The sequence below is a fragment of the Tachysurus vachellii genome, chromosome 21, assembly GCF_030014155.1.
Source record: "Tachysurus vachellii isolate PV-2020 chromosome 21, HZAU_Pvac_v1, whole genome shotgun sequence".
In the NCBI taxonomy this organism is placed as follows: domain Eukaryota; kingdom Metazoa; phylum Chordata; class Actinopteri; order Siluriformes; family Bagridae; genus Tachysurus; species Tachysurus vachellii.
The window spans coordinates 10,715,304-10,737,109 of NC_083480.1; the positions used below are offsets into that span (position 1 = coordinate 10,715,304).

Below are 21,806 nucleotides of genomic sequence, written 5' to 3' on the forward strand. Positions count from 1 at the left end.
TATGTTGAGCACTGTTTAACTTGAGGACCATTGCGGTGATGCTGAGGGAATCTCTTCGGATTTAAATGAACCACTCCATGCACTGAAATGGCAAACTATGCCAATGTTACTGCCTCTTGTGCACATTTTCATATTTATACACTGTGGTCTTTTGTTACAAGTTTTTTTTACGATTCAAGAAGTTAGTTTTATTTTGGGACAAGTTAATAATAATGTATTTTTGGAGATGCAAAACACAACAGACCTGGCTTACAGTCACAGAATCTGACTCTGTTAGCTTAATCAGACTCAACCACTTGCCTAGTCACTGACTCACTCACTCATTCACTCATGTATTAATTTGCTCGCTCAGTCATTCACTCAGGCAGCCATTTACACAATGACTCACTTACTCCCTCACTCACTTACTCATTCATTCAGTCAGTAACTCATTTACTCAGTCAGTCGCTCACTCATTCGGTCGATTGCTTGCTTGCTTGCTCGCTCACTTACTCACTCACTCACTCACTTACTTACTTACTTAATCACTCTCACTCACTTACTCACTCACTTACTTACTTACTTACTCACTCACTCACTCACTCACTCACTCACTCACTCACTCACTTACTTACTTACTTACTTAATCACTCTCACTCACTTACTCACTCACTTACTTACTTACTTACTCACTCACTCACTCACTCACTCACTCACTCACTCACTCACTCACTTACTTACTTACTTACTTAATCACTCACTCACTCAGTCACTCACTTACTTACTTACTCACTCACTCACTCACTCACTCACTCACTCACTTACTTACTTAATCACTCACTCACTCAGTCACTCACTTACTTACTTACTCACTCACTCACTCACTCACTCACTCACTTACTTACTTACTTAATCACTCACTCACTCACTCACTCACTCACTCACTCAGTTGCAGACTGAGTTACACTCAGTCAAATACTTTCAAAGCATCTATCATTCCTTGCTGTTGTGACTTGAAATGCTGTTTTAAATGAGAGTGCATAGACACATCTGACGAGACGAGAAAAAATCCCTGTTTCACTGATCACACAAACTTTTCTTTTTTATATATCTTATCAGCACCTGCACTTTTCAAAAGATAGTTAGCAGCCAAGTCCTGCTATGTAGAGGGGAAACTGTTGTCCTTCAAAGCACTTAGTCCAGTTAGTGTCCATTACCTGTAGAGGATAATGAAGGGTCAGAAATAAAAGCATTTTCAAAAGTTATGCAGCACATTAAAATATTTTCCTGCTTGTACTTGGATGGCTTTAACTGGAGGTCTCAGATGTTGTTGCCAGCATAGAGTAACAACTAGAAGGCAGTTCATTTTCTCTACGGCAATTAAATGAACTGTAATGCATGCCCTTATGTGTGGCGAGCAGTCTGCTGAGAGGACATCGTCCTCAAATACACATATGAAAAAGTATTCATTGTCAGTTTTTTTCTGCATTGTCTTCTTGTTGATGCATCCCTACTTTTTTCAATCCCTCAACAGCTCCAGACAACTGGACTGGCACAGTGGAAACCTGGTCCTGTTTTGCATCTCTTATAAAGCCAAGTTAAAAATGAAGATTGTACTGTACACTGTGCAATCTACTGTACACATACTGTACACATGTCTTTAAGAGGGCTTAAAGCACTTAAATCTACAAGGCTAATGGTGCTATTTGAGGAACAATCATTTTTTCTCTCATTCTTCCCTGAATGTCGTGCCTACTATAGAAATAACAAGGTCTTTGGCTGCAAGTCCACTATATTGATAACAAGTCTCCTTCAATTGTGAAGCTAAATATCGGTGCTATTTCACAATTACATTTATAATGACTCTTCTTATTTACTGTCCATCAAGTAGGATGTATTGGGTTCTTCTATGCTCGTACCACATGCGCTGATGGTTTGCCTTTGGCACATTTCTGCAGTTGGACTTTGTCTGTCTTTATGCAGTCGAACGTAAGATGTGACAGAGAGCAAGGACATTTTAACCTGTTTTGTGAACAAAAGATAAAATATTCAGGAACATTGCTGAGAGCTGAATGTGCTTCACAGTAACATCTTGTATGAGTCAAGTTCAGGTTTTCTGCTGTTTTTCTCTTGCCTGCTGTCTGTCCTTCAAATATCGAACCAAATACTAATAAATATTTCACACCCAACTCAAAGTAAACCGATAATGAAAATGCAACCGTTGAAATGATCATTTTTGGGTATTAAAAGGCAGGTCTGGTAACACATAACGGAAAATATCGCAGCCTGCTTGTGCTGCACTTTTCTCAGAATAATCTAATGCTCATGAATGCCAGGTCAGTCTACATGCAAGGCTGTTTTTCCAAACCCTAAGTCATAGACTTAAATAGTCATAACAGCATTAGTGTACTGAAAGATTGTCCTCTGGTTCTGAAGTCTTCATTTGTCTCAAATTCCATTTCACAAATGTAAGTACAAAAGTATTGCATTACCTTGAATTTGAATATAAATACATATTTTAAATGTTAGGCACAGCTCTAGCAGTTTTAGGCCTAACCTCTATATGCTGTGTCTGTAATGAGGGGCTGGTTACCATGGACAAAATCTTGGATGTTTTCCAGTATGTATACGATAAACCCATTTTATAACAGACATGGTAATCATGCAGCATGTTCACCAACGCTTTTCCAGCACACTTCGTGTTAATCAGCATGACCTTTTATATCTTTTTTTTTTTTTTTTTTGTTTTGTTACACCATGTGTGTCGGATGCTGTGTTTTCTTACTGCTCCAGGCCTTTTGGTAGAACCTAAAGCAGCTTATGCTTCAGAGAATCATTGCCTCCACATATGCAATATTAATGTTGAATTTGAAATTGTGCTGGAAAGTGACGGTAAACAGGGATGATCTGCTTAAAGCTAAACTGCTCTGAAGCATAGAGAGAGCTGTATGAATATGTTTATGGAGTGGCATGTAGTTTTTGTTCAAGCCTCGGTCCAGTGGGAATCCTGTTCCACTGTTGGTTTTTTATTTGCCTGCTGCTGCTGTTCTGAGCATCTCCTTCCCAGTCCTGCTGTGTATTTCAGAGCCCATCCTCTTGGGATCAGAGGTCTACAAAAAGTATCCATTCATCTATTCTACATCAGTTTTAAATAACGGTGTTGCCTTGAGACTTTATATTGTCGTTTACTCTTTTTGGGGATATAAGTGACTATAAGACTGCATGGCTGCAGAGGCAGTTCTGGCAACTGGGCTGTTCTCTAAATGGCTGCTTGCTACTTCCATGGTATGTCTTTAAGGAAATAATAATAATAATAACAATAATAATAATAATAATAATAATAATAATAATAATTATTATTATTATTATTATTATTATTATTATTATTATTATTATTATTATTATTATTATATTGGCAGACCATGCTTTAATGCTTCGTCCTGAATCTTGATGGTTCTCTGCTGCTTCACCTCTGAGGTCCTGCAGATACAATACTATAAATGCTAACCATTAATTCAATTAGGAATGAACTTTATATATACTTGATAACATTGTTTAAATTCAGAAGGTATTTTTAAACCACACTGGTTAATAAATTAATAGATGGTTAATAGACAATTTTTCCCAAAGTTGCATCATCTGCTCCTAATGTTTTTAACCCACAACTTCTCAGGTGTATGAAAGAGATAAAAGTAAAAGTTATAGATTTATAACTTTATCCCTCTGTTGCACATTATGGTCAATAGTAACTGTTGTTTATTTACATGGCAATTCCGCACCATAGTTTGCAATGTAGATGTTAAACTATGCAGAGTTTCATATAAAATCAACTATTTTTCACAAGTGTACCTGCTGCAACACTACAATAAATACGCAGCATCCACCGTACTCTAATATGAGTTATATAGTGTTTGCTTTGCATGATGAATATATGGGTGAAGAGATACCAATAAAGGTTTGTAAATTCCCTGAGAATTTGAGCATTTCTATCATCAGTGGATGAAGGAACGAACAAAGTTTGTGCATATCTGAGGGAAAGAATCAGGGAAGAACAATAACAAATGTATAACATTTAGAACAATTCTTTACTTCTCTAAAAGTAAATGGATATTATTAATGATAAGGCTAATGTACCAGACGTTACAGTCTGGATGCAAAATGATATTGAGAGCTAGCCTGTGTAGTTGCTCATGAGTGCCAAGTCCATCTACATTCCAGGCTGTATCCCAGTAAGAAGTAGGCTTACATACTAATGACAGCATTAGTGTCCTTTATCCATGTCCTTTAAAAGTCATTATCTATCCAAAATTTAATTCTAATGATTAGGTATTCAAAATGTCTTCAATTTGAATATTTTTACAATTTGAAAATGAACACTTCAGAGGCTTGAACTCCTGTTCTCGCTATGCTTCTTCTGCTGGATTACCAAGGATAATAATATAATCTGCTTAATAAACCTTCAAATTTAGCTAAAGCTTGGTTTGTTATTAATGCTGCATGCTGCATGAGCACCACAATAATGTCACTTGCTGTATGCATACATGTTAATCATTGGCGTCTTTTAAGCTCAATTCTCATTTTACATCTGAAATAATGAGGGCAATGTGTCATACTGTGATTGCTCTGTGCTGTGACCGTGACTCGCTTGCAGCTCAGGGGAACCATGTTTTAGAGCATTCTGTCTTAATATATTTATTTATTTATTTATTTTAGCCAAATACATATGCGCTGCAGATGTAAAACTTTAAAGCATTAATGAACAGAAGATGCTGGTGTGTCAGTGTGTGCGTGTCTCTGGAATAAACAAATGTGCCATCTTCACAAAATTGGCACGCCAGTGTAGCATGACTCTGCCTGTACATGGGGAGACTTTAACATCTGTTACTCTCACATCAGAGCACCGACAGTAAAAGAGTAGCTGTGAAACAACTGCTGGAATATACCCATAGTTGAGATCTGCTCATAAAAATACAGAACAGCTTTCAGAACAGCAAAGCTTCCTCTAAATATAGCAAGCGCTTCAGGGTAATATTTAGCCCAGCTGCAAGTTTCAAATATGCAGTGAGATTTAACACTGGATTTGTACCATCCATTGTATTCGTGCCATGCTTTCCACCCTGCAAGGAGGAGAGTGGAATAATTCCTGCTTCTCGTGTTGGTATCAGACTGAAGGCATCCTCATATCATTTGAATGCTTCTGTGCTCCCAGATAAATTTTTTCTGAATGCCAAAGGCTTTTGCCCTTTTGTAATTGCTTCCTTTTTCATATTTTGAGCAAGTAGATTTTAATTCCAGGCCTCATCTTTAGTGGTATTGGACACATGGGTTATCTATGCATTTCTGAACTGCAAAGAATAATTACTGCGGGTAAAATACAAAGTATTTTTGTACATCTAGTGAAAATTTCATGTCAATAGCACCTTTAGAAATAAATTTACTGAGAAAAATGGTGACATGTTCAATACTTATTTTACCCGCTGTAATTACTCTGAGACTTGATCTGGAAGAAGGGCAGGCACAGCAGATTTTCTCTACTAAAGCACTAAAATTCTGAAGGTAGTCTTTACTAATCTACTACATTTCACAGAGCCACTGTTCTCCATCAGCGCCTCAGCATGTTTGATGCATCTGCCCTAACGTGAGTTAGAGTGGGAGAAGGAAACTTGGCTTTAAGCATCCCTGCTCTTTGTCTCTTCTATCTCACATGCCCTAAATGCTGGGCCTAAAACTAAAGACTTATTTTTTCAACAGAACATCTTTTTAATTGTCTGCAAATTAACTTATATTATTAACCACCCAACATGTTCTTACTTTACCTACTACTATAAAATAGCAACTCATCAAAAATGGTAGTGCAAGAAAAGTAGATTTGAAGGGCTGTGTAATGTGGAGTTATTTATTTATTTATTTATTTTTCTTTCTTAATGCAAATTACAGGGAAAGTTGTTGGTATGTTTTGTACATTTGTGTTAACATGGTGCTCAGGAAAAATGGCAACTCACTCACAGAAAAAAAAAATCACACTCTGCTTAGAAGGATTTAGATGTATTTTGGCCTTATAGCATCTTCAGGCTGTTTTTGCAAGAGCATTTGTTAAACTAGCCAAGGCAAGACTAAAAAGAATATAAAAACATTTGTCATTTTGGTTTGATATATTCATGATTTTTTTTAAAGTTGAGGTGTGTGTTATATGATAGAAGCTGAAATCCTGTTTTGGTCCAAAATTGTATTTATTTATTTTTTTTTTTTGCCAGGTTTTCTTTTGTGGTTGTGATTGCTAAACCCAATTTAATTTTTTTCTCTCCACAGTGAGTTGAACTCAAAGCTGCAAGACACTCTGGAACAAATTGAGGTACGTCGCAAAAAAAATAGGTTTGATTTATAAACATGCTACATTTCAGAAACAGACTCGGACTCAGCTGTGAAAGTCCTCTCCAATTTCATATTCACCCTCTGAGATCTGAGCCTACATACACCAGTCAGCCAGAACATTAAAACCACTGACAGGTAAAAGGAATAACATTGATTATCTCATTACACTGGCATCTGTCAAGGGGTTGAATATATTCAGCAGCATGTGAATAGTTGTGTTGAAACATGATTTGGAGTTGACATGTTGGATACAGAAAAATGGAGCGTGATGGACAAGGACCAAATTGTGATGGTTAGACAGGTGGTCCCAGTGTGCAGTGGTTAGTACCTATCAAAAGTGATCCAAGGAGAGACAACCAGTGAACCCACAACAGGGTCATGGTGCCCAAGGATCACTTATGTTGGTTGTGATAACAAGGTGTCAGAACACTAAGTGCATCACAGCTTGATCCATATTATACATCATAGTGCTAGTGAGCATCAGACCACAGAGCGATGGAAGAAGGTGGCCTGGTCTAGTGAACCAAGTTTTCATTTACATCATTTGGATGGGTCTGGGGAAGTGATGGAACCAGGATTCACTGTGTGTTGCGCCCTGCAACACTGCAAAAAACGTTCAGAAACGGTTTGAAGAACATGACAAAAAGTTCAAGGTGTTGACTTGACCTCCAAATTTCACAGATCTCATTCTGGTCGAACATCTGTGGGATGTGCTGCACAAACATTTTGTCCACTTTCCTGGAGGCCACACATCATACCTTGCAGGGCTTAGAGGATCTGCTGCTAACATCTTTATGCCAGATACCACAACACACCTTCAGAGGATTTGTGGACTCCAGGCCACAACAAGTCAGAGCTGTTTCAGTGGAACAAGGAGTAAATACACATTTTAGGCAGGTGGTTTTAATGTTATGGCTGGCCAGTGTATAAGTATGCATATAAGCTTGAGTGGTGCTTAGCGTTTGTGTGTTTGTGTGTGAGAGAGAGAGAACTTTGCATCCCTGCAGCTTGGAAGAAGATGTACAGTGTTCTCTTGAATAAACTGTTTGCTCTGTGGATTCGGTAGCTCAAGAATAGGAGAGGGAACGAACACACACACACACACACACACACACACACACACACAGAGTAACCCCTGCTGGTTAATTTTCATATTTGGTTTCAGACAGAGCAGGAAAGATTAAATGAATTAAATGATGAAAGGAGCTCAGCCTTGTTGATGGCATCTTTCTCTCTATTTCACTTTCAGTTGTATTTCCACATTTCTATCCTATGCATGATGGTAATGTTAATAATAAATAAGTCAAGTCAATTTGTTAACCAGTGTTTGTCGATTAGCAAAAATCACTCCACAAGGAATGTTTGTGGAACAATACTCTAATTAATGTGTTTGTTTGGGTAAAAATGTCAAATTAGTAATAATTGTTTCTAATATTTACATACAAGCTCAGTTGATGATAATTACCAATCTGAAATCTAATTATGCTAATTTATGTGGCTTTGTTTTTAGTTCTGGATGGAAAAAAATCAGCTTTAGTTATTGCAGGTGTCTTTAGTTCAAATTAAAACAAACATTAATGAATACATGTGGAATTGGAGGTGGGGAATTTCAGACTTTTGCAGATGGTACTCGGTGCTTTTTTCACCCTTTTCCCTAAAGAATCTTCTAGCAACATTTTCTCTGCTGTTTTCATCAATCTTTGTGGTCTGCTAATTTTAGGCCTGTCTGGATAGGGTCTTTTAGGGATTATGCAGGCCAACATCACAAGATGTTTGTAGTTATTTTCTCTTGCAGATAAAGAAAAAAACGAGAGGATATAATTGTAAATGCAGTTGCTATGGGGCATGTCAAATTATCTGTCAAAATGTCATCATTGCTGGAAGGGAAAAAACATGAAAATGGTCTCCTGATCTGATTAAATTGACTTATATAATGACAGCTATGTCTATATACGCCCTTATGTTCACATATCATGATTATGTTCATTTGATCATCTTCAGTAAGTGCTTTATTCTGGTCAGGGTCATGCTAGATACGGCACTTGTCCAGGTAGCACTCAGTGCAAAGTGTGAGAATACGGTAATGTGCTAATTTATAAGTGTCTAATAGCTGCCAAATAATTTATTACTGAATCCGGAAACAATCTTGAAAAAAATCTTGTCCAGATAGGGCTTATGAATAAGTATGTTTTTATATATATATATATATATATATATATATATATATATATATATATATATATATATATATATATATATATATATATTTTATTATATTATATTATATTTCTAATATATTTCGGCCAGGTGTTGAATTTCAAATTAAGGTTTTCTAAATGTGCTGTTTTTTTTTTTCCTTTCTTCAGGGCCTTTGGAGCTAAGCTTTCATCACTAAATAGTCAATTGGGCCAGAGATATGAAAGACATATAGAAAGTTATAAAGCCTAATCTTTTTCCTCCTCTCCAGAGACTACTGTTATTAGGAGAGAAGATTTTCAGTTCCTTCTGCCCCTGAAACATTTCTTTCTCTCTCCTTGTCTTTGCAGGAGCAGCTGGATGTAGCGCTGTCGAAAACATGCAAGAACTTTGACGTCGCTCACTACACCAGAGTTCAGCTTGCGTACTCGCTATTGGGCAAGACACAGGTGAGCAAGTCATGAGAGCTGGTATAGGGTTAGCGTTATGCCTAACTCACTCCCACACTGCGTCACACAGGGGAAGATAAAACCGTCTTGGATTAAGGCTATTATTTGCCATTGAAATACCTGCCTTTTTCCCTTTACCTCAGAGCATACAAAGCTGTGATTGAAGTCAGAATCTGAGAAAGCTTTTCTTTTTATCGCTGCTTTCTCTGATGCAGCATGGAGTCATGGGTATGTAGCAGAATTCTCCGCTTTAGCTTTCCTGCCATTGATCCTCAGGATTAAAGCTCCACACATTGCAGAAAGTCATCTATGACTTACCACCTCATGAGTAGGAAAGAAAGCTGTTTGGGGAGTTTTAGAGAATGACTCCTTAGTGTGTTCTGATGAGTTTACAGCTTCTGTGCACACAGCTGTAGGTTATAGGGTTTATATTGTGAAATGGGATTTATTAGTCATACCATGTAAAAAATGTTTGTAAAAAGTCTATATGCATGTGACTGTGACTATATAACCGCTTCATACTAGCTGTACTAGTGGTATCTGCTGCCAAGTACTAGTCCACTGCAGTTTATTTATATAGAGGGTCAGACAGGAGGACAGACCCAGGACAGTGCATCAAGGTAGGTCAAGGTTGTCAGGCAAAAAAAATTTGATCACTTGAACTACGGATATAGAAAATGACTGACTGAAATGAGTTCCAGGTTGTGCTAAAATGCCCGTCTTGCCTGACCACTTTCTTGTATACTGTAGAATTTGTCACATAGTGCATTTTCCTCATTGTAGTCCAGAGCTATTGAGCTGTCAGGCACTTAACAATTTCAGAAGATTCCTTTTTTTAATGCAGCAAGATCTCCAAATCTGTGATACTATTTATATGAATAAATTCTATCCTGTTATTCATTCAGTCATTCTGCGAGGTTAGAGGCAAGTGTCGCTGAGAGTTTCATGGCAGAAAATATCTCTGGTGCCTTAAGATATTACAGAAGATATACCCACGATGTTTTTATTATTTTATTCATTATCTGTTTAAATGTGAGCATCACCAAATATTGTAACAGGTTTTCTAAGTATTTGAATGAATCCTGTCGTTTTATTCATTCATTCTGCAAAGCTGGAGGCCAGTCCCTTTGGGAGGAGGCATTGCAGAGATGGCAGCTGGCAGAAATGACCCTCACTAGTGCTTTCCAGAGCTCTGCAGTGAAATGAGCCAAGCGCTAAATGCGTTTCTGGAAAGCATGCCATGGAGACGATAAGCATTACTGTTCATGATCACCAGTTTTCTTGCCATTCTCTTCTTCATAACCATTTCCAGTGGGTCAGTTGCATTTCTGGAAATCTACCACCAGTTCCTTCATGTCTTACTGATGTTAAGCTGCACCGCAAAACAAAGCTCAACACCAAACCCCTGCACTCTACATCATTTTCATTGTGAATGCACTCCACAATGGATGAGTCATCAGCGAACCTCTGCATGTGACTTTACTGAACGGTGTAGAGAATGAAGAGGTAAAAGTGATAGAACAGCTCCCTGGGGTGCACAAGGGTTGCTCAGTACCTTCACAAATAGACATTTTACACTGTATTGTGTGAAGATTCCTCACAAGAGATATTAGCCAAATAGCTCATGGTACATGGTCCCTCATGTAGTATGAACATATAGACCAATAAAGGTAATAATTGACCAGCTTTTTCTTTCAAGTGGCACTGTGTGGGTAAATAACAAATGTATTCAAACATAGTATAGCCACTTTAACTAGTTCTGTTAGGATGCTAGCATAAGATGGAGAGCTTTTGGATTTGACAGGAATCTGTGCTGATTCTTTGAATGCTGATGGTCCACATCATTTAAGATATTTTATCGAAGGCTATCATAGAAGATTTGGCCGGTTTTTCATTTGAGATCTTTTATTACAGCCGGAACACAGCTTATTAGTTTTTGGGGGGGAGGGAAATTGAATAACACACCTTTTATCTGAGTAAAATCTGAGTAGGATTATGTTGAGGCTTTATCTGTTTCTCCCTTAGGTGCGTTATGTACTTATTCATTCACATATCAAGGCAATTCAAATAGACTTAGATATTATTAGGTTTTTGAAATTCTAAGATAATTTCCTACATTTTTATTCCTTCTGCTACTCTGTATTTACAACCACATGCTGAGTTCACATAATTCCCTGCAGGTGAAATAAGAAAATGCTTAAACAAGATTTGAGCTTTAAGCAGAATTAGTATTAGATTTTTTTTTTATCTGTTTTAAAGAGATCACACGTTTTGAAGCTACCAGAAATAAAATCCTAATTCTCACCATCCTCTGAGGCAAGCAGCTCTAACTCGGCTTCACCGGAAAATCACCAGAAAATTTTCCTTTACAGCATTTTTTTCCCCCTTCCCTCTTGGATGATTCTAGCCTGCTGTTTGCTTTCTTCATTTTATTGGCTCACTGTCACAAGACCTGCATAAATTAAGGCATGTTATTTTGTTGTATGCTTATGGCATGTTAATAAAGAACTAATGTGTGGTAGGGTTTTCGCTGCAGACGAGGCTGATTCACTGCCCGTTTTAGGTTTCTCGTATCGGATGCAGAGTCATTTACATTTTTGGCTATTAAATCATTGCTCATTCCCTCTTTGATGAATAAGGGTAACTGAGTGCGTGGATTAAACTTAGAAAGAGACAGACAATGAGGGGGAGTTCTCTGCTTTGTCGTATTTGGAGGTACTTTATTATACAGGGTGTTCTCTGCAGCTGTAAAAAATCTTCTAATTTCACATAGGTTTGGCCTATAAGCTTTATTGTCAGTTGTTAATCTTTTTTTTTTTTTCCTTTCTGATGTAGATTCATTTTCCATCACATCACACAATACATATATACGTTACATCAGTTATCCTCAGTAGGTGCTTTATCTTGGTCAGGGTCACAGTAGATCTGGAATATGCAACCCAAATGCACTCAGTGCCGTGGTTCAAGATTGTATTTATCAACAGCTCACTGCAGATAGAGCTGTAATTGTTTGATATAGGCAGCATCTGCTTGTACTGAGTGAAAATAGATAAGACTTTATTAATCCTATGTGGGAAATTCCATTGTTACAGCAGCAGAGACAAGACAATAAACTATATAAGATAAAGAAAACAGACAATAATGCAGCAGAAGTGATTTAGATCAAGATTATGCAGTAACATGGTGCAGAACCTTTACACTTTATCATCTCATGTAAATTTGGATCACAGGTGAAATGTCTTACAAGTTTAATAAGCTGCTTGTTCTTCAGAAAATTATTAATCTGCAATCGGTCCATTAACTGATGCACCCACTTATCCAATCTATCTATCTATCTACTGTAGCCATCCATCCACCCTTCGTTCCATACACCCATGTATTTATCGTTCCCTCTTAGTGTATACATTCACCTATCCATCCATCCATCCATCCATTCATCCACACCTCCATCCTTCCTCCCATACAGCCATCCACCCATTCATCCACTCTTCCTTCTATACAATCAATTATCAACCCATTTCCCCATCCATCCATCTTTCCTTGAACTCTTTTATCCATTCTTCCTCCTATTCACAAATTTTCCCTTCCTTCCATCCGCACTTCCTTCCAAATAACTTTCTGTTCTTTCACCCATCCTTCCATCCACTCTTCCATCCACACATCTCCCTACTTTCCATCCACTCTTACTGTATATCAACCCATGTTATCATTTGCAGAAAATTGTTATATATAAATTACTTCCAGTTAATTAAAATACTCAAGATTATCAAATGTTCACCTTCACTAAAGAAGTCTGATGATTTAAAGATTATACTCGCTAGTCATCTAACTCCATGATTAACGTTGGACAGAATGAATGTAAATAACAAACCTGTCAGCAAGGCAGCTGTTTGCATTTGGACCTTTTTTAAATTACTGTGTGAAGGTGTGACTTGGACAAGATATTGTAACATTTATTAATTCTTTTTTTTTTCTATCTGCACAATACTTGTGCAGATGACTTGTATCAGAAAGTTGCAAAAAACAAAACCTATTCTCTTTTTCTCTGTCCTTTCTCCCTCTTTAGACGGCTATGGACCAGCTTCACATGCACTTTACCCAGGCCATTCACAACACTGTGTTCCAGGTGGTACTGGGATATGTGGAGCTGTGTGCTGGCAACGCAGACACCAAATTCCAGAAGATGCAGTATAAGGATCTGTGCACGGTAAGACCCACATTGCACCTTGCAGCCTCCTTCCTTCTCTACCCTCGTGTTTGAAAAAGGGCTCAGATTATTTGCTTCTTCACTCCGTTGAAAGTAATCTCCTAAATGATTTCAACTGTCGTTAAGCTTTTTCATGGATACCTCCTCACTCTTTTGTACTTCAGTCAAGCAGGAAATTATTTTCCTTCTTACGGGGTGGCACATTTGTCTATATTTCGAGCACAGTGAAACAAAGAAACAACGACACATTGCTCTCTGGAAGGGGAAGGCAGTCTCATTCATGAGCATGTCACAAAGCAATTAATCTGAGTTAATATGCAGGAATAGAGTCATTTCAAAAGACATCGGTGGCTTTTTCTGCTCTGAAGGCAGACAGCTCAGCTCTTTAACCCTGCCTCTGAAAGCCTCATTTGTATTCGTCTGAAACGAGACTCTGCATCTCAAACAAAGCAGCCATCGTCTCCATGAGGCTATTTGATTACTTTATCTTTGCAGGACGTGTGCTTAATGTCAGGCAGCAGGTGAAGCAAATGACAGCAGTGATATTAAGCTGTGTCTGTCTGTCATGCCTGGAAAACAAAACACTTTTTAAGCAAGTCTTCTGTGATCAGGACTCCCAGGAAACACTAACAGCTTTAATACTTGCATTAAGTGCTGTGAGAATGTGTGTGTTAGCATCACTGATGTGCTGCATAAGAAGAATCAATATGTGAAATATTGGGAATAAAGTCTTTATACTAAAGCATTGAACTTTGATAAAGATGAAGGTGTTGATTAATGAAGAATTAATACTAGTGCATTTCTTTAGTAACAGTTTACACAGGAACATGTATGGCTGAAACTTAGTAATAGCCAGAGGTAAAGCTCTAACGCCATCCATCCATCCATCCATCCATCCACCCACACCATTGTCCAACCATCCTCTTGTCCATCCATTTGTCTAACCATTCGCTTGCCCATACCTCATCCATCCATCCATCCATCCATCCATCCATCCGCTCACCTTCCTGCCTGACTGCTGATTCTCATTCACTATTTAGTTCCCCCTGCCTAAAGCAGCTACCCATCATGAAAGGTGATGTACAGCACATCCTACCTCTTAGACTCATTTAATCACCCACTGACTGCTGTCATGCTGTGCAGCAGAACATCCTATCAGAACAGATCTTTGTCTTACATGCGCAAGCTCACAATCACACTGCTATCGACTTGGGTGGTTATGATTGACAGATGAAGATTCCATTATTGGGATTCAAACTTGTGATCTTGTGAGTTGCGCTGCATTGTGACAATTGTTTACAATGCTGAGATTTTTCACTGAAAATTCACCAAACGAATCCTGCGAATAAAATTGGCAGTTAGGCCATTTCAGATCGCCTTCCCCAAATCTGTTTTATTAGGGGGGATCTCTTATTTGTCTGTTTTAGAGAAAGCTGCAGACACTACAAGCACTCTATTGTCTATACAGTATCCTTCTCGTGAATGAGATCTGATTTTAGGACCATTGCATTTATTGTAAGATGATGCTGCTGTTTGTGGTGCTGCTTGAGGCTGAGGAAAATATTTTATTGGCAGTGAAGCCACTGTATGGTACTAAGCAAAAGAACCCTGCTGTGTTCTTCCAGCATTGATATCCCAGGAGGATATTTGAACCCTTTATCAAAAATGCTTTGTATTGAAAAACATATTAAAAAAAACAAGTGAACTCTTGGTGAGCCTTTGGTCTTATATCTTCATTCGGGGCACTTCAGTGTTGTTAGGCAGCTGAGAGATATAAAATAAACATTACAATACTTGGAATACTGATAGTCTCTGCAGCACTGACCTCAAACCTCATCATGAGAATTAAAAAAATTTGATGTTACTGCTATCCTCCAAAGGTCGCATCCTAATGCAGAGCAGCAGATGAATTTTGAATGGAGGCGTCATCACGCTACGCTTAGTCATCCTCCTCCACAGACATCACCTACATCCTTCTGTCCTGTGACTGATGTTAGAGGTGGAACAAGGTCACAGGCTGTGTTAGAGAGCATGCTGACTCACACATACCTTTACTGGTTTAAAATGATCAACATTTCAGTTGTAATTGTGGCATTTGAATTTACCTCATTCATGTGAATGTGCTGTTTAACTCACAGTGTAGATGTACAGTACAGTGCATAAGTAACAGCGTGTTTCATCGGAGCATTATTAAGTATGATCATGTGTCTAATGTTATGTAGTGACAACGACACAACGTTTACATCCACCTGAGCTTTCTTCACGTAAACAGTTACATTACAGAAGTTATTTAACCTTTATTTTAAAACTAAGATTATTGGATTGTTAATAATAGTAGACATTTTCACAAAGGCAATGAGAAGCAAAAAGAAAACTAAATTCAGACTGGAACAGACTTGTGTAAAATGTCCCTTTCCTTTCCTTTCCTTTCCTTTCCTTTCCTTTCCTTTCCTTTCCTTTCCTTTCCTTTCCTTTCCTTTCCTTTCCTTTCCTTTCCTTTCCTTTCCTTTCCTTTCCTTTCCTTTCCTTTCCTTTCCTTTCCTTTCCTTTCCTTTCCTTTCCTTTCCTTTCCTTTCCTTTCCTTTCCTTTCCTTTCCTACTTACTTTTAAGTCTTTAGCTCTGTGTTGTTTTATGTAGCTTCATGATCCTGGAGAAACGTTGCTTTATTATGTTGGCTTTGTAGAAGCCAACATTGTTATGCTATTGGAGTTATTTTTCTTAGCCAACTTTTTATTAATTGCTACTCCTCCTAGAGCTTTAAAGCCACAAGCACCAAATTCGGATATGTCGTAGACCCTGGTCTGAAGTTTGCTTTTCTACGTATTACTTTTCTAAGCGATCGGAATTCCGACATTCCCGGTATGGAAGCTCAGAGTGATCTTTTTCCCATAGACTCCCATTATAAACTTTGAAGGTTTAAAACTCGGCAAGTTTTCAAGCACTTTACACCAAACTCGGCCAGGTTCTTTAGGATCTTACTCTGGACGAACTTTTAATTCGGAGTATGGACGGAACTTTCGGTTTTCCCGTAGCAGACGATCGAATATCCCAAAAACTCCCATAGACTTAAATGGGGAATTCTTAAAATTCGATTAATCTATCTATCTATCTATCTATCTATCTATCTATCTATCTATCTATCTATCTATCTATCTATCTATTCAACATTAGGAATTGCATGTACTGTTCTATGCTGTATTAATTATGCTGTTATAAGTAGAATCCAATAATGACTGCAGTATTCACATGAAATGTCTAAACCCTCAGTAGCCATTTTTCTCCAAAAGTATTGGCACCCCACCGAGTATTCTCTTGATGGCACTCGACACCACGTGACGTCACGTGCAGCCCCACCCCCAATATGAACAAAATCAAAAATTAGCACAACATGGACATGTCATATATCAAAACACTCAGCACGATACGGGGAACTGCCTCACGTGTATTCTGCTCACATCACTTGACGTCACGAGATGTCTCGTGAAAATCAAAAATTAGCACAAAGTGGACATGTGATATATCAAAACACTCAGATCAGTGAGGGGAACTGCGTCATGGGTATTCTACTCACATCACGTGTATTCTACTCATGTCACGTGACGTCAGATGATGTCACGTGAAAATAAAAAATTAGCACAACACGGATATGTGACATATCAAAACACTCCTAATGAGGGGAACTGTCTCACATGTATGTCTCTCATGTCATGTGATGTCACGTGCACGTGTACCCGCCCCCAAAATTAGCAAAATCAAAACATTTCCACAACATTGACATGTGACATATATAAAACACTCAGGACAATAAGGGTAATTGCGTCACAGGTATTCGGATGAAGTCACACGCTCATATCCGCTCGCCTCCAAATGTATTGGCACCCTAGCGGTCCACTAGCTTTCACAAGCTTTCTGTCCACTTGCTTCAAAAAGTCATACATACCCTTATCCAGTCGCCTCCAAAAAGCACTGGCCTTTGCGAATGCTTGCTTTGTCAAAGCTTGTAAGTGAAAGTTTGTAGCGACGAACTTTACAAATCTAGTTTTATTATGCACTGCTTCAGCAATATATGGTTGAATTAACAATAAAAACTTCTTGACTTCACTTCCCATAATGCAACACCATTACACGAGGTGTGATGAAATTACAGTATTTTATTGCCAATTATGTAGTACATCCATACAGCAAGGATTAATAGCAGAATCACGTGTGTGTGTGTGTGTGTGTGTGTGTGTGTGTGTTATGGTTTAAAAGATGGGCCATGTTTACCTTCTTTAGATAAAATGCTCTTTACTCATTTCTGGTGTTCTAATTGAAGGCTCACTCTCAGTAGGCTGTTTTGATATTGATTTTGTTTTCTTGGTGATGATTTAATCACACAGTAATGAACTATAAAGCTGATCAGCTATTAAATTCACTTGTAAGACTAAGTGACACACTTGAGCTACAGCAAGTTTGGGCTATGTGTAATTGAAGAACGGATGGAAGAATTTAATTAGTAATAAAAGAAATTTCCGACTCATTTTATGTGACGTTCATAAATCCTTTTATTCAATTTCATTACTGATTTAACAGACCATAAACCATCTAAACCTCAACTCAGTAACTAAAATTAATTTAAATTGCTTTTAGGCTATTTCCTATCAGGACAAATGAGCCAAGACACATTACACTCAACCAATAATAAACCAGATAAACCAAAAAGATGAATTTTTTTGTTCTTGATGTTGACTAGTCTTTCATTTCTCCTTTAATTATATCAATGCAACAGAAAAGAGCATTTTTTGCAGAGCTACAATTAAACAAAATGTATATATTTTACATAAAAGTAGCAAACAAATGTGAGGTTATTTTAGACTTTTAATTATTTTCTGTTCTATTTTATTCCTGCCACCATGAAAACAACATGTCAGACAGTCAGACAGACATACAGTATGGACTGATAGCGTAATCGCATCGAGTCAATGCAAGAACATTTGCTGGCAATTAGACTTGGTCGATATAATGATTTAGCCATGAGTTTAATTGTCGTGGTCATGGTGAGCCTTAGATCTTCTTATTTTCTGCTCAAGGCTATAAGGTGCTCTGTAAAAATCATTTAGAAAAGAAAGAAACAATTTGCCGATTGAAAAGAACAGAATAAGATTTCTATCCAGTGTCTGTTAAGATGCCAGATCGCTGTAATGATTATATATTATAAGTGTGCAGTAAGAGAGATGTGAGCATTTTCATGATGTTTCACATGACAACCATGTTTACATGACATGTATGCTAAACACACTTCGTCTGTGTGTGTGTCTGTTTGTGTGTGTGTGTACAGCGGCATGTATTCTACACAAGACGCCTGTAAGTGTGTTCTGGAATATAATCATGAAGAGTGAGTTACCATATTCCTCCTAGTAGCTCAGATAATCTCAGGAAGAAAGAAAAAAAAACATATTCCTCTGACTTTACTTATCAGCCTTTGATCTCTGGTCATAAGGCTGTGTGTGATGTAGACAGACAGACAAATATCCATATCCACACACACAAACACACACACACTTTACCTAATATACCCAGAAGCATTGTTTCTCTGAAAGTATTTTTAAATTTCAGACTGAAATTTAAATTTCAAAACTCTATATTTTATTGTTTTACATTTAGCCAGTACATGATTTTGTTGGAGATACATTAAAACTGCTTCCTTGAGTTCTTGCACTGAAGAAAAAGTTGGGAAACTCTTTTCCCACAGGATGTGTTTCAGCCTAGATCACCTCATTATTTCTACTGATCATTTTACAGAAGATCAAATACACTATTTCCTTTCCAGGCATGTGCATGCACGGTCCACAAAAATTGCTCACATAACAAATTCAAATGGGAATAAAATCCCAGAGATAGTTACATTTCTTCGCCACCAGCTTGAATAGACCTAGCAACGATGAGAAGAGACAAGCAACAAGAGGTCTGTAAAACAGGACCTCTTATAGCATCAAATGTGGAAGAAACAAATATGGAGGAAGAATCTGTTTATCAGTTTTTGAAATATTGTTTAGATAGTTTCCCTAAAAAGGGGGGCACGATGGCTTAGTGTTTAGCACGTTCGCCTCACACCTCCAGGGTTGGGGGTTTGATTCCCGTCTCCGCCTTGTGTGTGTGGAGTTTGCATGTTCTCCCCGTGCCTCGGGGGTTTCCTCCGGGTACTCCGGTTTCCTCCCCCGGTCCAAAGACATGCATGGTAGGTTGATTGGCATCTCTGGAAAATTATCCGTAGTGTGTGAGTGCGTGAGTGAATGAGAGTGTGTGTGTGTGTGCCCTGCGATGGGTTGGCACTCCGTCCAAGGTGTATCCTGCCTTGATGCCTGATGACGCCTGAGATAGGCACAGGCTCCCCGTGACCCGAGGTAGTTCGGATAGTTCGTGTGCTCCTGCCTGATCCCTGATATGGCAGGGGAATGTTTGCTTCACCAGGCAAGAGAACATTTGATTAATTCTGTGCATTAGCTCAGCAATGGGGCTGCATTGATGTCTGCTGATAAGTGAGAACCTGTGCAGCATCGTTACGATTTAGTCTGAATGAGAGCTGGCATGTAAAAGAGTCTTAATTCCCCAACTCATCAGCAGAAAATGTAAGGCAAGTTAAAGGCCGTGGCCCTTCTGTATAGACCTGATTAGACCTTTCTATCTTAAAGAGTTACTATAGGGACACAGGAAAGTGTTGGTGGATGTGTGATTTCGACACATTTCTGCTTTGGGTTTAAATCCGAGGTCATGGGATTTGAATTAGACTTAAAGATCAGGGCTTTTAAAAAAAGAATTAATTGCATGATCACGTTGCTAAGAATTAGGTGGTGTAGATGATAGTGATGTGTTGATTAGCTCAGTGTTCCTCAGTGGACCTTGGCAAAGGACACGTCCGAAAGGTTAGAGGGGTTCATCTGACAGTTAAGCTGATGAACAGTTCTGTCTTTTTTTATTACATAATCATTTAGCAGTAAGATACAGTTTGCCGATGTAGTGCACTGCAATGGATTTGGCTATTTTCCATTTTAAACATTAAACAGAAGCCTTTATCCAGTAGTCTCTAAAAAACTAATCCTCAAGATAGTAGAAAGTTCCTTTAAAGCTATGCTAGTACTTGTATCATCAGATGTAGCACATTGTACTAGTATTTATTATACGCAGTACATGTTTGGTGGTTAAATAGAATTCACACATGGAATATGTGTGTTTCATTTTACATTTTACATCTGGCTGATGCTCATTTTGTCCAATTTAATTTGAGAAGGATGTGACTTGCGCAACATGGGTATTAAGGGTCTGGTTTCATAACCCAGTAGTGGCAGTTTGTTGATGTCGGGATTTAAACTTAGGACTTTCCGATCAGTACCCTGATGATTTAAGCTGCCACTGATTTATCAGGAAAGTATGGAGGAAAAATAAGAAACCTGATCCCTATGTATTTTGTTATCTGGTTTGGAGCCACTCTACAGCTCTGCTCTTTCCATTTTTTGCTTGGAAAAAGAACTCCCAGTTGAACAACCACAAGTGGTCACTGGAGACACTTGAGTGGTCATTCGTGAGACAAAAGGTGAAATGCTATTTGCCCTGGATGTCCATTCATGGTGGCATCACCTGAATGGGGCCAAAGATTCTATGACATTGATGCTTGAGCAACCTGGGAATTATTGGAACCTAGAGCAGATTTTCTCCCAGCTGAATGTTACCTAAGGGCTGCATTGGAAATGCATTAAGTTTGCTCTATAGAGAGTTGGCTTTGATGGAAGAGGCTTGTGCATTGGTATGCTGGCACTGCATTCTACTGATGCTGATGGCAGCAGAACTATTTTTTCCTTTTGTCCTTCAAAGCATTTTAACGAGTGTGAATCAGCTTAATATAGGATTGACTGCACCTGGTTCAAACCTGACCTTTAGGGGTTTTTCTAGAGAACTCTGTTGAATCCACTTTGTTTTCAAAAGGTGATGCAATATAACGCTGATGATGTCTTTGAACCTGGATGAGCTTTCTGAGATCAGATCCAAGACCTTTACCATTTACTTGAATGTTATTTTCCTAACACGAATGCCTAACAGGGGGCACGGTGGCTTAGTGGTTAGCACGTTCGCCTCACACCTCCAGGGTCGGGGTTCGATTCCCGCCTCCGCCTTGTGTGTGTGGAGTTTGCATGTTCTCCCTGTGCCTCGGGGGTTTCCTCCGGGTACTCCAGTTTCCTCCCCCGGTCCAAAGACATGCATGGTAGGTTGATTGGCATCTCTGGAAAATTGTCCCTAGTGTGTGAGTGTGTGAGTGAATGAGAGTGTGTGTGTGTGCCCTGCGATGGGTTGGCACTCCGTCCAGGGTGTATCCTGCCTTGATGCCCGATGACGCCTGAGATAGGCACAGGCTCCCCGTGACCCGAGGTAGTTCGGATAAGCGGTAGAAAATGAATGAATGAATGAATGAATGCCTAACAATTTTTTAGGAGCAATGAGTTAACTGGCAAAGCAGAGGGATCGATTGTGTGGATAGCAATGATCATTTCCCTTTCTTGCTTACTTTTGCCAAACTTTGCTTCCTGACTCAGAATATTAGAATCACTGTAACCTCCAATGTCAGTGTAAC

At 38.5% G+C, this 21,806-nt stretch overlaps 1 protein-coding gene across 1 annotated transcript in view; it reads left to right on the forward strand.

Moving 5' to 3' along the window:
- The window catches only part of vps50 (VPS50 EARP/GARPII complex subunit), a 127,345-nt gene that overhangs the window by 29,468 nt on the left and 76,071 nt on the right, over nt 1-21,806 (forward strand). The window contains exons 10-12 of the mRNA XM_060897438.1: nt 6,289-6,331; nt 8,898-8,996; nt 13,063-13,203. Coding sequence (XP_060753421.1) covers nt 6,289-6,331; nt 8,898-8,996; nt 13,063-13,203 — 283 coding nt within the window. The remainder of the gene's footprint in view (nt 1-6,288; nt 6,332-8,897; nt 8,997-13,062; nt 13,204-21,806) is intronic.